This window comes from Sander lucioperca, chromosome 15 (assembly GCF_008315115.2).
Source record: "Sander lucioperca isolate FBNREF2018 chromosome 15, SLUC_FBN_1.2, whole genome shotgun sequence".
NCBI classification, from domain to species: Eukaryota; Metazoa; Chordata; class Actinopteri; order Perciformes; family Percidae; genus Sander; species Sander lucioperca.
Genome location: NC_050187.1, coordinates 9,525,649 through 9,542,387, shown reverse-complemented (window position 1 = coordinate 9,542,387; position 16,739 = coordinate 9,525,649). Strand labels below are relative to the sequence as shown.

General features: G+C 42.2%; 1 protein-coding gene across 2 annotated transcripts in view; it reads right to left on the bottom strand.

Moving 5' to 3' along the window:
- The window catches only part of dntt (deoxynucleotidyltransferase, terminal), a 115,518-nt gene extending 99,225 nt beyond the window's left edge, over positions 1-16,293 (bottom strand). For both annotated transcript variants that reach the window (XM_031296858.2, XM_031296859.2), the window contains exons 1-3: positions 16,043-16,293; positions 10,699-10,873; positions 5,509-5,619 (exon numbers count right to left, since the gene is read on the bottom strand). In XM_031296858.2, coding sequence (XP_031152718.1) covers positions 5,509-5,619; positions 10,699-10,873; positions 16,043-16,236 — 480 coding nt within the window. In that variant the 5' untranslated portion in view covers positions 16,237-16,293. The remainder of the gene's footprint in view (positions 1-5,508; positions 5,620-10,698; positions 10,874-16,042) is intronic.
- Between the last annotated feature and the right edge of the window lie 446 nt (positions 16,294-16,739).

Here is a 16,739-nt window from a genome sequence, read left to right as displayed (position 1 = left end):
ACGTCAGTGTCAAGTAACTCAAACTTACTCAAACATCTTTCAATGTTGCATGCTTCCACGAAATTAGTGGCCAAGACCACCGAAGGAGGAGACCTAAGCAACTGAAGCTTGATTTTAAGGCCCCACCACACGTTTTGTCTCAGACCAAACTGAACAAACTAGTAGCCAGGTATGTAATGTAGGATATGCTGCCATTATCTAGCATCTAGCATTTAAAAATGTACTTGAAAGTAATGCAATAGTTACTTTCTGAAGTAACTAGTTACTTTTATAATTTGTAACTGAGTAACTAATTTAGTTACTTTTTGGAAGCAGTAACTAGTAACTGTAACTAATTACTTTTTAAAAGTAACTTGCCCAACACTGGTACCCACTCGATTGCTCTCTGGGACATGTTTTCATGCTAATCGAATGTGTTTGTAGCTTGAAACAAGCTAGCGCAGACCGCTGATTAGCTTACAACGCTAGTATTCGGGGCACAGGGAAAGTAAAAACAAATCGCTATTTATACCAATAAAAAGGCTAAAAAATCACCAAACTTCAATGGTAGCATAATGAGGGTCCCTAAATGTTAACCGAAGCATTGAGAACATTCTAAGTGTACAGAAAGTTTATTGAACGAAGAGCTGCGGGAGCTCCGTGAAAGGGCTACGAGAGAGAGAGAGAGAGCTACCGGTAGTCAATGCCGCAACACAGCCTCGTACTTCGGGAAACTGGAGGTGTACCTGCGGACATTGTGAAGCTATGGCCACCGAACAGGAGTGTCTGTGTTGCACGGAGTGGGACCTGTTGCGTCACGACACCCAAGAGACGCAGTGTTTTGTATAGTCTGAAGATTTCCCCTCTCTGATAACATTTAGGGACCCTCATTATGCTACCGTTGAAGTTTGGTGATATTTTGAGCCTTTTTAGTGGTACAAAATAGTGATTTGTTTTTACTTTCCCTGTGCCCCGAATACTAGCGTTGTAAGCTAATCAGCAGTCCGCGCTAGCTTGTTTCAAGCTACAAACACATTTGATTAGCATGAAAACATGTCCAAGAGAACGATTGAGTGGGTACACATCTGTTATTAACCCCTAGGTTCATTTTGCGCAGGAATTGTCCTTTAAAGGAATGGTTCAACATTTTTGAGAAATGTAGATATTTGCTTTCTCACAGATAATTAGATGAGATAATCAATAGCACGCTTACATATCTGGCTATTAAGTATAAAGCTGGAGCAAGGATGTAATTAGCTTAGCTTAGCTTAGCATAAAGACTGAAAGCAGGGGGAAACAGCCAGCCTTGTTCTATCCAAGGTTAAAAAATATTTCTACCAGCACTTCTAAACTAGGCATTTCTTTAATCCGTACAACAATGGAAAGGTAAAAACAACTTTTTCCAGAGTTAGGTGCTGAAAATGTTTGTTTCCCTGTAATTTGCACAATCTGAAAATGTTTACAACGATGGCCCTCTCTGTTCTTCTATAATTACAGCCATGTCTGAAGATGCCATAAGCATGCAACCATTAATGTATCACAAGAACTGGATACCAGACTCAAAGATGATCGAACTGAGTGAAACTTGCTCACCGAGCAGCCAACTGCGAACCTGACAGGCCAGATGGTTTGTTAACACAAAAACATCTGAGAAGCAGTAATTGGAAACTGTTTGGAAAAGGGGATGCCAAACAGTCGCAGCGGGGGCGGGCGTGGTTTAGGTGTGTCACACCTAAACCACGCCCGCCCCCATCCCTGTTTAAACTAATTGAATGAACTGCATCACCTTACGTTGAGAAAGGTCATGTTCCAGATATACATGTTTAGTCATTTGAATGATTTTAAATGTAAAAGTGTGGTTTTGAATTAGGTTTTCTTACTTTTGAAAGAGAACTTGGACCGTGTAATGCTAGCCTAGCTGTTGGAGAAGCTGCATTGCTCATATTTCTGTGATACAGCTGCTTTGTTAGTGCGGGAAATATTAAATGCATTGTAATGTGCAGTAAAGAAAACACACTTTTGCACATACATTTATAAAGCAATGCTGAACATGAGTCAAGAGAGCTTCTGTTAATTGAGCTGAGAGATACCAACTTGACTGACACTTTTTTTGAGTGAAAGAGACGTTACATTTAACATACTGTATATTGTCACAGGTAACAAGCTAACCATCGCAAAGTGTTGTGCTAATGCTGAGAACAGGCAAATTGTATCTTTATAGTTGTATCCATATGACGTGACAGACATAGGTTAATATTTCACCAGGTCAGAGGGCTAGAGGGATGTGTTAAGTAGACCCCATAAAGTTATCCTACAACTGATTTTGATACTGTACTGTATGGATGGTAGCTACAGGACATGCTTTGAATTCATAAGATTTAACAATACAGTGTTAGGGACAGATCAGATGGCCAGAGACTTGAGACTTGACTTGGACTCGTGGCAAAAGACTTGAGACTTGACTTGAACTTGTCCCTCAAAGACTTGAGACTTGTCTTGGACTTGAGCTCAAAGACTTGAGACTCGACTTGGACTTCCAAAAAAATGACTCGTGAACATCTCTGATGTGTACGTTCCAAAGTTGTTTTAGTCGTGCAACAGAAAACTCAGATTGGACAGATAGCTAGCTGTCTTGATTAACCGTGCAGAGATCTGAGGAGCAGTTAACCATAGTCCTCATAAATCCACCAGAGTTTAAAATAAATAAAAAAGTCCAGCCAAAAAGACTGTCATCCGGTGGAATTTCCAGCGGCATTAGAGCAATCCCGGAAGTGGAACGTTGTGGATATAGACTACTAAGGTGTTAACTGACATCTGTTTTTGCTAATCAGGGCAGGAAACCTAACACTGGAGGATAAAAATGCTAGCCCAACAGTAAAGGAGAACAATCAAATTTCACAGTATTAAAACTCACCCACTACAACAACAACAACAACAACAAAAACCACAACACAAGTCTGAAGCCAATGCAGAAGTGCCTTGATACTGCATTCTATCTAATTTCCAGCAGGGGGGCGACTCCACTGGTTGAAAAAACAAGTCAGATTCTATAAAAATCTACGAGAAAATTACCATACTTCACACTTTATTACCTCAATAAACATTTTCATAATGAGTTTATGGTCTTAATCGCTATTTTCAGGTCTTCTTCAATACAGCATGATGTTAATTTAGTAAACTATGGTCCATTTATTTTAAAATAGACGACAAAGCAGGGGATGCGTTAGGGGCGTGGCAACACACCGACCTGTCAATCAGGACAGAGGCTTAGCAATGCTAACCATGGCACTGGGCACATTAAAATAGACCTGAACTTGTTTTTGGGTGCTGTTTGTGTCTTTATCTTAAACTTTGACCCTCTCACTGTGTGTTTTCACTTTGTCAAAGTTGATTGGAATATTTTGGTTGCCTAAAAGAAGGGATGAAATTCAGCAACTTTCCCTTTCTAGCGTTTAGCGTAGCGCAGCACCATTGCAACCATAAACAACACTGGCTTGGGCTCGTCATCCTCCTCAGCTCCACCCTCTCGTCAAAAATCATCACATCCGGATGCAAAAAACCAAGATGGTGACGGCCAAATTGTCAAACTCAAGGCTTCAAAATGGCAGTCCACAAACTAATGGGTGACGTCACAGCTGCTACGTCAACTATTTTTACAGTATATGCAACCAACAACTGTCAGTACATCTGCAAATATCTCTACAAATATATCTACAGTGTTAAATCTGACTTCTGAAAACACTCCCCATTCTTAATAACTGAGAACCAGCAAATTTGCAAAAAAATAATGAGTAGCCTATGTTCAAAAGATTAAAGGTTTTTGTTCATATCAGTTATCATTTCATCACAAAGTCATACAAGCACATACCAACACAAAGACATGCACAGAAACACACATACCATACGTACATGAATACAGACCCATACACACAGTATCTCAGTCCCCTCAAAAGCTGTTTAATATATTGAGAGGGATTACATCATTACTGTGACAGACAGCAGGACAGATCAAGGATAGCTTTGCAACGGTGGATCAATAGCTTGCTCCTCATTAGCACTGCAATACAATAGATCATATCCTGTGTCTATTGGCTTGCTGCTGCTTATATCTAAAGAGAGACTTGGTTTACAGTTAAAGGGAATTCGGGCAAGGCAACGTTTTTTTCTGAATTAAATATTTCAAGTAATTGTATTGTATATGCGTCATTGGAGTGTTCACCTGTGGCTTTGCCAAGACCACATCAAGAACAACCTTTCCTTCTAATCAGAATGTCTCCTTTGATGTGGCTTGATGTGGGGATAATGAGTTAATCATGGGGATAGGGAAATAGAGTGGGATTGCTACTTATGGAGTTAATGCTGTGGAAAGAAACAGGGGATAAGAAACGGAACAGAAGCCCTCCCCAGGTGAGACGTGTGTGGGTGTGCACATGTGTACGTGTCTGTCCACGTGGACAACACATGCAGGCGAGCATGTGTGGGTGAATTGCCATACACGTGCATGCTTCTATTATGTACATTTACCGTCACCGCGAGGTAAGAAGTCATTATGTCATAACAGATGCCTCACAGGCCCTCGGTAAGCTGTGCTTAATAGGTCTAGAAACTCATCAGTGTGTCTCCAGGCTTCAATACAAACGCACACATAGGTTTGGCTGCCACTTCACAGTGATATTGCACATCTCAGACATGCAATTTCATATCCTGTGCCAGATATGGCATCAAGACAGTGCCAACAGAGAAGGATCGCAAAAATCGAAGTGGAAATGGATGAAATACAAAGAGTAAGCAAAGAGTTAGACTTACAACTGATTACTGTTTGAATGTTGAATGTTCATTTTATTTTTTTTTAATTTATGTCGATCAAGTAATCTTTTCGGCACTACTTACAAATCGTATTTGCACATTTGGTTTATTGTTTGTTTGGATGATATATTGACGGCATGCAGACACTGTCTTGTTCCTATTTTCTGACTGGTTTCTCACTCTACATCTGGAGCTACATTTTCTCATTATCTAAATGCAACATCCTTTCTCTTTTCTTTCACGCTCATCAACACCTAAGCCAATCAGCCGATCAACCACTTCCCCATTCTGTGTGGGAACCAGAGGTTCTGAGGCCCACCCCGCCCACCGCTCCCTCCCACACTGCCCCACCAGATGGCAGAGGGACAGATCCATCATTGCTCGTGAGGAGTGTCACGTTCGTCGCCCATCATGGCGTAGCACGCTGCGCCTTCGGGCGTGTCCGTGCCAGCCCCTGTGCCAGGGATCATGGGCATATCAGCTGTTGCACCTCCAACGCGCCGCAGCTGCAGATGCTGCTCATTTGCAGGTTAATGTATTTTGGGGAGCGTTGTGTCAGAGCGCTAGTGAGTGAAGCAAGTCAGCCATCCAATTAGAGCAGAACAGATTAGGAGGCTTTTTTTTTTTTTTTCTTACATTGAAAAGTCAGAGCGACAGCCTCTGGTGGGCGAACATGTAAAAGTGCAGTTGTGTCCAGAGTGAAGTTAGATAACAGTTTCTTACTGTGAATATCTTGTTATGGTTTTCTGTTGTTGTCCTTCTCTGGCAGGCATATTGAGAAACGGTGGTCACAGGAGTGGATGTAGAACCTTCTGGCAATGTGGGCAAATTGTCCTGTGTACAAAAACAACCAGAGACTTATGAATATGCACATACACATAGTGTCATACATTGCCATAATATCTGAGCTCTTGCAAATTGTTGACAGGCTATGTGTGTAAATGTGTGTCAGGCTATTCCTGAATAGCACAGAGCCAACCAAGAGTTCAAATTGAATTACATAAAAATGTAGCCATTTGCCTTGGAGAAGTTATTTTTATGACTGTGTGTCTCCAGGGCAACAGGCTAATGACACTCATCTCACAGTCTGGTGGCATCCAAATCCATTATGCTACCTAACCCGTGGCATTACAAATCTGCTTGCCATCATCCAATTTGCCTCCTGTAAATTGCCTTTTCATTCTATGAAGAAATGGTTCCCCATTTGTAATATATATGTCAAACGGATTACCAATGTAATATTAATATTCTCGCAGACAATTAGACATCACAAAAGGGAACATTGTGTCCATAAAATTACCCATGTATTGGGTGGGAGAATGATACAGAGAGTGGAGGAAGAGGAGAAAGAGGAAGATCGAGAGATTTTCACCACACAGTGTTGACTGGGGCCGATGCTCCAGAACATGGGTGTCTCGAAAAGATAATGAAAGGAGCTAATACCACTCACACTGCTGGGCTGAATCAATCAGTAAGGGATTCAAAAAATGTTCATTTATTCTCTGCCAGGAGCCTTTCCTGTTCTCAAAAAATAAATAAAAAATAGAATAACTTTGAATATATTTCACGGCACAATTTTTCTGCCAATCAAAAGTAAAACTGTCTTCCCTAACTGTTCTTCTTCTTAATACAACAGGGGGTTCTCCATCACTTTTCTTCTACCTCAGCTGCAGTTTGTTTAATCCAATATGGGATTGTGGGTCCATGGAGACAAACGTCTGTGCATCAGCATGCAGAGGTTGGTTTTCCCCATCTGGGCTGGGTTATTATACAGGCCTATAACTCTGTGGAAGTTAAAGCTCTCTGACTGATCTCAGAGGCCTCGTATCCCCGCCTGGCCTTCTCTCCAGCGTCCTCTCCACCACTGCTGTATGGCTTAGATGTAACTAAACTAATGTGTGCCGTCTACACACCGCAGCTTCATTGCTCCACATACCATCTGCTGAGATGAAAAGGTGCAGTAAGCGTTGGAGGACCTCGCCCACTCCTGCATCCTCCTCCATACCATACTGAGACACAGGCTCGTTCCTGCCTCCATGTTAAAGTGCTCATATTATGCTCATTTTCAGGTTCATAATTGCATTTAGAGGTTATATCAGAATAGGTTTACATGGTTTAATTTTCAAAAAACACCATATTTTTGTTGTACTACACATTGCTGCAGCTCCTCTTTTCATCCTGTGTGTTGAGCTCTCTGTTTTAGCTACAGAGTGAGGCATCACACTTCTATTCCATCTTTGTTGGGAGTCGCACATGCGCAGTAGCTAGGTAAGCACTGCTAGCTAGTCAGTTGCAGAGTATGAGGGCGTGCCACGCTAGCTAGGCGAGCATTATAACGTGTGTTACAAAGTGATGCACGTTCGTCTCGGAAGTAAAGGCTGGACTACAATAGAGCTGTTTGGAGCAGTTTGTGAACAGTGTTTTCTGTTGGAGATGGTAAGTCCCTTTGGGGTGGACTTTGGGCTTTTTCACTTTGTAAACCTATAACGTGTACAAAAAAGATATATAACACAATAAAGGAAAGGGGAAAAGCCAAAAAGCATAATATGAGCACTTTAAGGCTGCGAAGTGCACTCAGGTGGGTTAATGAAATCCTAATGGACCGCTGAACAGGGCAAAGGTCACAGAGGTTCTCCCCCCAGAGGCTGATGCATCAGCCAAAACATCTTGATCGCCCCCTGGTAATCCCCATTTTCCACTGGGCGTGTCTGTGCTACATTCCGGCTGCGTTTTGGTTTTGTTCCGTCCGCCACGCACCATACCACACCGGGAGTGTCTTGCTGCCCGACTCACAGATTTTATTGTCTCTACTTTGTACTTTACAGAACAATCACGTGTTTATTAAGCTAGTATCTACCTTCCACTCCAAGCACTCCTACAGTTAAACTCCATGCCTTCTCTTTTCTGGTGTTGTCCTTAAAAGAGAATTCCCGCCAATTTTTACGTTACTCTTGATCGCTATAAATATGCGTGTACTTTCGATTGAAAAAACCCTGACCCGAATCGGTGAGGCAACACAGAGTAGCTGCAGCTACGTGTACGAGCTTCCACTGAGCTAAAACGGCAGTTGTCGGAGCAAGTTTTAGAGTGCCTTTGTGCCTCTTAACAGACACAAAATGCAATTAAAATGTCTGTGCAACATGAACAGGGCCCTTACGTGACAACAAGATAGGTAGGTAGCTCGCCCTGTTAGCTGCTAGCTGCCGCCCATGACAAGCGTGTTCAGCCAGACTTCTGTGATAATTATCACGCAGCAGTTCTGTGTGTATTTGTAGCTCATCCATTTTGTGTGTGATCGATCTGGTGTTGGTGAGTAGGAGGCTTGGCATTGTCGACTTGTGTGGTACCCTTAGCCGCGCTAGCAGGCCCGACCGGGCATCCTTGCTTCTGATTTCTCCCCGCCTTCGTCGCCTCATACTCCCGAAAACAATCCAGTGAGTGCCCGGTGGTCTGGCTATGTCCTCCAGAGGACAAGTCATGCCTTTGCGATGAAAACTTGAAGTTTATTCCCCCTCAAAAATAGGTAATTGAGCACTGCAGTGGTTATGACCATATCAGTGACTATGTAACTACATGGAAACGGGCCAAATGCTGTCTGTGGCTTGCACAGTGATAGCGTTAGAGAAGGCTAGCTGTAGTCTTGCGCTGAAGTCCCATTGTAGCAGGAAAAGGTAAACAGTGAGCAGATCGCTCCGAGAAGCAAGGATGTCGTGGCACAGCTGGTGGAACATCAAGCATTGCCGCGGCTCCTTCGGAACGCAGTGTAGACGCACCCAGTGGAATATAGGGGTAACTGACTGCAGTACAAGCAATAAATCCTGCCCCCTTTCATGTGAGCGGATGGGACCTGGCACCTCAAATAAATTCTTTCCAAAGATGGTTTCTGTTATTTTAGGGAGTTCTTGTCATGCTGATATTTGTTCAAGTGATTGTTCTTCTGATAAGTTTGTTTTTTATTAGTTATTTAATTCTTTTTTTGACCTCACGACCACAACCAACCGTTTTTGGCGGCGCAAAGCTCCAGACGCAGCGACGGTGGCTCTGCAAAATGGTCTCGGGAAGGAACTTTTTTTGTTGAAACATTTGCACCCCGCAAAAGAAAATGCCACATACAATATTAAATGAAGTTAACTGTTCACACAATACAGTAACGTAAGCTATTTAAATTAGCTGGATACATGGTTAAATGTCATTTCACGCCGTGTGTCTTTTGTCCATAGCAAATCCCAACCAATCAATCCCAAAACGTCCCAGTTAGAGAGTAAATGCTGTAGACGTATTATATTTAAATCTTTACAATAATTTCCAAGCAGGTCTGCCTTGTTGCACGATCCAAATCTTTTTTCAAAAATTGCCATTTTCAGCCTGTAGCTTGCTAGCTCGAAGTTTGTTGTTTCCTTGTTACCCAAAGAGAACGGTGTCGCCGGATTTTCCGGCGAATAACCGTAAAATTAACGTCGTTCCAGACTACTACGGCGCAGACTCTGGCTCCAAAATTACAAGTTGGCAGCACCCGTATTGGGGACATTTTAGCTTTACTTTTGTACAGTGGGAGGAAGTAGAGACATGTCCTCTATCTTTTTCTTGTTCTTTTTTTTCTTTTTTCTTTTTTTTTTTTACAATCCATGGTTCCACCTCATAAGGGAGGCGCGCCTACACACCTACCCACAAACATCCTCCTCAGCCTCAACCTACCTGTCTCCTAACAGAAGAGTGACGGCTGACACGTTTTCACAAGCCCGATAAAACTCTAAATTCCCTAAATTCCCTGACAATCTCCATTTTTGTTCCTTTCAAGCAGCATATTCTTAAATCTTACCACCTCTCCGCTTAAACAGGCTAAACAGCCTCTCTGCAAGCGAGGAAGTGATGGAAAATATTACGTTTCAATGGGTTTAATACTTAAAATTTCTCCCTGACTTGGTGTAGAATATTTATGATAGTAAAACACATTGCAATTCCAGACAATCAAGAAGAGCCGCAGGCAAATGCGCCCAAGAAGTGGCCCGTTTGGGGAATATTTTATCTCTACATGGTAGCTCCTTAAATGGATTTATGACTCATAAAAACTATCTAGTGGAAAAGCCGCGCACATAAATGCCTCGTTGGCTTCAGAGAGGAATTGCATCACGAAACAAGTAGAGAAATGGGCTTGTGGTTACCTGGGGAGATGGGTCAATAAATGTCAGCATGGCATCATTAGTCCTGTCACTTAATGATGCAGCTGCGCTCACTTGGCCATGTGGAAACAATGCTAGAACAAGACAGGGGGGGGGGGGGGGGATTTTCACATTACGGCACAAACTCGGCCAATATCATTGTGAGAGTTGATGCTGACACAGGCAGTGACTTCGGGAGTTTTTTTCCTTTCCGCTGTGGGAGAAGCAGGAGACAACATATTTCTTTATTTTGGATCCATATGCTGCCAAGCCCTTATAGTGCCACCCACAAGGAGAAAAATGTGTGTGTCTCTGTGTGTGTTTCAGTTAGTGGACCGCTCTGAGCCCTGACATCCAGCTGATGGGTTTATTTTACTCTCCCACGCAATATAGGGGGATGTTTCTGTTGCTATCAGTGAGGTGAAGTGTGGTAATATGAGCAGAGGCAAGTTAGATGTGTCCTCTTTTTAAGAGCTCCCTGTCAGGGTTGACATCATAGATTTGCTGGGGGATGAAAAAATCCAAATACATACCTAGACGTAGAGGAAATACCTCCACAACATCTTTCTGCATGAAAGAGTATTCAATTATTGTGTTTCCTCAAATACTGCATGCCTATTTGATTTATTTTGTGGCTACCACATACTCAATGAAAAGCTGCCTGTTTGGTTCATAGTGCCATCTAGTGCTTAACCTATATCTATCTAGATATTTCTGTCTGGTTTGTGAGACAGATACACACACACACACACACCTGAATGAGGTGTCTGGTCTCCACAGCAACAGGTCTCCCCTCTCTCATGCTGTCAGTGAACCAGCTAATGTCCAACACATTCACGTTTTGTAGATTCTTCGGGGCACACTCCTTTAGCCACTTCCACAGGGATGAAGCGTGGCTGTCCTCTGACACCACATGAGTGACCTCATCACTGTAGAGGGAGAAGAAAAAAAGCTGTCAGAAGGTTTATTGTTCACTTTGTGGTTTTATTACATTCCGTGTGGTGTTTTCACATTTTTATTTCCAACTGGCTCTATGAAAGAGGATTAGTATACCAGTCCAGACCATAATTTACGCGAGGCATCATGGGGGCTAAGAATAAGGTAGATAACAATAACATTGCATTATAAATATGAAAAACACAAATACATAAATCTCTCACGTGAAAGAAAACTGTTCCAGTTTAATAATGTTAATGTTTGACCAAATAGCTCAGCGTGAGAAGAAGCTGATTGACCAAAAATATGTGTTTGGGGACCTTTAAGTGAATATATTTCTCATAATGTAGTCTGGATCGTCGACAGTTCATTCACTGGATAATCGCCGGATGTCCCTCGCCTTTCAAAACTCGCAAGCTACACGCTGAAAATGTTTTGAAGAAAATTTGGATCGTGCAACAAGGCAGGCCTGCTTGGTTCTTTCGGGGAATGATTGTAAAGATTTACAAAGAATATGTTTACAGCATTTACTCTCTAACTGGGACGTTTTGGGACCGTTTGGTGGGTATTGCTATGGAAAAAATACATACAGTTATACACCGGTAAGAGCAAATGACGTTTAACCATGTATCCAGCTAATTTAAATAGCTCATGTTACTGTATTGTGTGAACAGTTAAATTCATTTTATATTGTACGTGGCATTTTCTTTTGTGGGGTGCAAATGTTCCGCCAAAACAAGTTCCTTCACAAGACCATTTTGCAGATCCACCATCTTTGTGACGATTGTGATTGGTTTAAACGAAATGCAAACAACTCAGAGCGTTCTCCTATTCAGGAGTGAATGTGTGGAGGGGCCAGACCTTACTCCGCAGCGCTGTTGAATGCGAGACTACTCATAATGCAAAGAATTATGCCAAAAGCCTTTATGATACCGTGTTTATGGATTAGGATTCCCAAGATACCTTCAATTGTTTGACGCAAAGATTTCCTTCACTGCTTGTTTAAACAAAAATAACTTTCCTGTTTTCGTCTCAGCAGAAAGTCCGGAGGTTTAAGCCATGCTTTTGAAATGCAGCTCATATCTCAGCATCGTGGTCTTACAAGAGCTGTTTGGGGATCAACACTGGGTGAACAACAATCACCACAGGCCCTCAGTGCCTCCCTCCACTGTCTGATAGCTGAACTCATTGAACCGGTGCCTTCCCTAGCTCCGCCGAGACTTTCTCAGCAGACTTTTTATCACGGCCTCCGCCCTTCTGCTTCCTGCCACGGAGTCTAACTACCATACCCAATCAGGGCGCCCAGCCATGCATAATTACTATCGGCACACTCCTCCTCTTCCTCTCTCCTGGCGTGGGTAAATCAGTGGAAATACTCTTTAAAGGATAACCCAGCAGTGCTCAGGCTGGGGCTTAATTGGCCAAATCACTGGCGAAACTAATCCTCTATCTGCTCGGCATACCAGTCTGGCCACCAGTGGTCCATGTTTAAAAAAAACATGTCTTTCACAGCACAAAGAGCGTCTCAAGCAAGCAGACACATTTGAGGTATCAAAGACACACAGCGATTATCTCCAAAAGCTTAAATTCACTTGCCGTGAACAGTTGTCTAACCCCAGTAATAGAAATTTGGCTCTTGGGGCTGATTTTCCTCTCAAATCACAAGCTGTTATGTTGGAACAAGATTAAGATCATAGAAAAAAAGAAAAAAAAAGCTCTCTCCTCGTGCCATGTTTACCTCGATATAATCCAGCCCCTGAATTTGGATCCTTATCTTGTGCGTAGCCATGAAGAATTTACAACGGCAGATTGACATGCAAATGAGCGGGGATGCAAGCCCAGCACCAGATTGTACTTCCCAGAATCAGTGTGACTCTGAGCCCAGACACAAGGACAGGCTAAAGTCAATGGGCTTTAATAGGGAGAACACTCTTCAGTCGTGTCATGTCAGCAGCTACCCTCCTATTCCTTCCAGTGAAAACCAACAGGCGGATCAAAGACACAGTATGTCCATAACAGATTTGTACACCATGGCGAGGCTTCATCTGTTTGCCTTTTACAGCTGCTCCCATTGGACCTCTTCACTGAGATATACATGATCCTTGTACATAGTAAATAATTCATAATAAACAAATATCAAAATTAAATTGCCTTAAATTATTATTAAATTCCATGCCTAGTCAACCAATTTCACAGATAAACAACATGAGGAAGGGACCAATCGCTATAAACCCCTCGCCCCGAACAGTGATTGTCCAATCACAGCTCAACTTGGCGAGGCATGCCTGTCAATATTCAGATTTCTCCATGTGTTGAAGCTGTGTGCATGGGGCTGGATAGAGCCATACATTTCTTAACCCTTAAAACCAAAAGTTCAAGAGCAAAAGTGTAAGCTGTGGGCTAAAAGATGTGTTTTGTCGCTTGTAAGCAACTGTTAGCATGTCCAGCTAACGAGCTCACTAGCTACAGTATTAACCTAATGCTGGAAGGAAAGTCCAATGACATTTAAGAGTACACCTTTTTTTGGTTTTATTGGTTACGTTACATAGCACATCCAGTATGTTGTATTCATATATATATGTATACATGTTAGCTAATCAAACAAGGTTATGTTAGAATGAAAATGTCTGATCTTACATTATTCCTTGTCATACTAAGACTAGCTTCTTTATATTCTCTACATGTCTCATCAACTGTGAGATGCTGACATTTTTAGTTCTGGTTTCGAAAAACAATCAGCTTAGGACAGCTAGCTACAGCTGATAAAATCTGCTTGTGACAGCTTTATTTAGGCCACCAAATCAACGGTGGCTGCCTTTAAATGAGAAACCTGATTTTTCCTAAAAATCAATGACCCATTGTTTTAAAATTGAGTGGTAAATCCGCCCCTGTTACCATTGTAAACTGCATATGTGCCATGTGGGAACAGAAAGCTTGACAACAGTAACGAAAGGGGACAAGACGTTCTGTAGCCAACACGGGATGAATCTGGGTAAGAAGACGCTGCTGGATCCAGAGTGAACCTCTGTCAAACATCCAACTTTAAACTAACTTTACCTCAGTCAGATGTGAAAGAGCATTTATTGCAGCTCATCAATCAGCCAGGACAAACATGTCAATATTTGAATCCATGTTCATGTGCATCAGACTTGAAATTAGGCCAAGGGAAGACTGGTGTGTGTGTGTGTGTGTGTGTGTGTGTGTGTGTGTGTGTGTGTGTGTGCGTGCGTGTGAGAGAGAGAGAGAGAGAGAGAGAGAGAGAGAGAGAGAGAGAGCGAGCGAGCGAGAGAGAGAGAGAGAGAGAAGGAATATTCCTTTATGCACAGAGGAATGTGCTTCTGACCATATGCTCAAGGCAGTGTGCCTATAACTTGTGTAAGACTAGAAAAGGGAAGTGTTGCTATCAAACTGCAGCTGATATCAGTTTTGTTGGCTTGCAGGGTTAATGTCAGTTTGAGGCAGGCACGCTCTACTTCCTGTCGTTGGTTTCAAACAATTGTATGAAGCCAAGTGTAACCGTAGGAGCGCTCAAGCTGTGTTTCTGGGAATGCTGCCATGGCCAAGCTGGCGCACGGCTGGCAGGAACACTTAGACACGCACTTAAACACTCTCACACACACATGTCTTGGTTATACTATACCCGAGAGGACCCTATATTAACCTAAATCACATGCCAACCTCAACCTGTTTTTTACCTTAAGGGGACATGAATTTGGAAAAACCACCCTTACTGTGAATCTTAAAAAGTCCAGTTGATCCTTGCAATGACAGAAGCAGAGAAATTCTCACACACGCACGCACACACACACGCACACCAGAAAAGCTCAAAGTCTGAGTCTTGGGCTGCCCATTCCCAAAATCTAAGCAGATTGTTAAGAAAAGGGAGTCGGCATCAACTGTATCACCAGCCTCAAAGGAACCTGACTCTGAATTGTGCGGATGTCAAGCAGAGGACTTCTGCTGTGTTCACAGTTTGGGATTTAAAAGATACGTTCAATCAGAGACAGAAAAAAATGAAGGCATGCTGCTTCCATAATTACCGCACAATACATGATTCATCATCGGGAGGAACAAGTTCACAAAACACCTCTGCTTAAGTGTGACTTTACTAAAAACTTTCGCCAAACTCATTAAAAAAGAGTTTGTTCGATCTGTTACTTTTCTTCGAATGTTTTTAGTTTTAAACAACATGTAGCTGGGTTAGTTAATGCCATTCCCTTGCTTAATGTATTTATGTAGGAGCTGAGAGTTATGGCTCAGGGGGGACATCCACTAAGGTGTAGCAGAGACAGGATGGATGCCCTTACCCTTCCTAATTAAGTATTCATTAGACAATAGTGGCTTTGGAACTAGCTAATTGGACCGGAACGTCTTAAAAAAAAGAAGACATGTTTTCAAGAAAATTGCACATTGTGACACTGAATCTCTCACTGGAGAACTGATCTTGTATCGAAAATGTCCTGACATGTTTTCAGAGGAAGTCTTAACTTAAAACTAGGGCTGCAACTTATTTTCATTAGAGATTCATTTGCCGATTATTTTCTTGATTAATCGTTTGGTACATCAAACGTCAGAAAATACTGATAAAGTTCCATCCCAGTTTCTCAAAGTCCAAGGTAATGTCAAATGTCTTATGTCAGTCCAAAACCCAAAGTTATTCAGTTTATTTATGATATGAGAGGCTGGAAACAGTATTTTATTAAAATGAAATGAATCCAAATAGTTTAGCGATTATTTTCCTCATGGATTAGTCAACTAATCTCTGCAGATCTACTGTAAACATCTGCGCTGTAGGTTCAATTCCAAAATTCATTACATTATTAACATCATTGTAACTGCCTCTACAGACTATAAATGGATGTTTATTTAAGCATTAAAATCATATTTATTTTGCATTTATTGACCCAGCTCTAAGACAGTACAACCATGCTAAACAGGCCTTTGATTAGCATTGTAACCTTCCATTTTATTAGAGTTACAATAAAGGCCTTGAAAGCCGACCACAAGGTCTACCTGTTCTGGCTGGTACCGGAGCACTAAACACAAACACAGAAAACACTCCTGCATCCCTCTTAGCTCTACATTAGCGTGCTCTCTTGAGCTTCGCATTCAGAAAAGCTTTTAGGCACAGAGCCGTGCTCAGTCAGTGAACAACAACCAACCTGAGGACGTCTTCCACAATAAAGCCCTTTGACCTAGCCAGCTGGGTCAGAAAGCTTCTCCTGCTGCGGCCCATTTTCCTCTCCACCAGGTACAGTCTGACATCCTCAAACTTCACCTCTTCACGCCTGGGAACATCAGCTTCCACTGGCCTCGACCTTTTCCTCACTGGAGGCACAATAGGACCGTGGAACATCTCTCCTGAGGTGAGATATCTGAAGTATTTCTGCACCTCTAGGAATTTCTGCTTTTGTTGTTGTGTGCCACTTAGTTCTCATCCAGGAAAAAACACCCACTTTTGGTAATGACAGTTGTAGCTCTCATTTTTTTTTTTTTTTTTTTTTTTTTGCCAGAGTGTGTCAGTTGGTTAGAGTTGGCAGACAGGACGTTGGCAACAGGTGTTGAGGAATTGGTGTTTACCAAAAAACACCTGCCAAGATGGAAATGATTGAGGATGGGAGAAAGGAAGATAAAAACACCCCGTTGGCAAGTATTCACTTCCTGTAAAAGTTGTTCTGCAAACACATGGTTTGGCGGAAGTAAACAAAGCCTGATGCAGTTGCTTCTTAAAAAACAAATAAATAAAAAAAAATAAAAAAGTGCCCTGCAAAGTTTCCATGCAGTAGGAACTCTGCTCTCTTGGCTGGAGTGACGCTTCACTCCTGAGAGATGCCTGGATTCTGGTCACCTCACAAACCC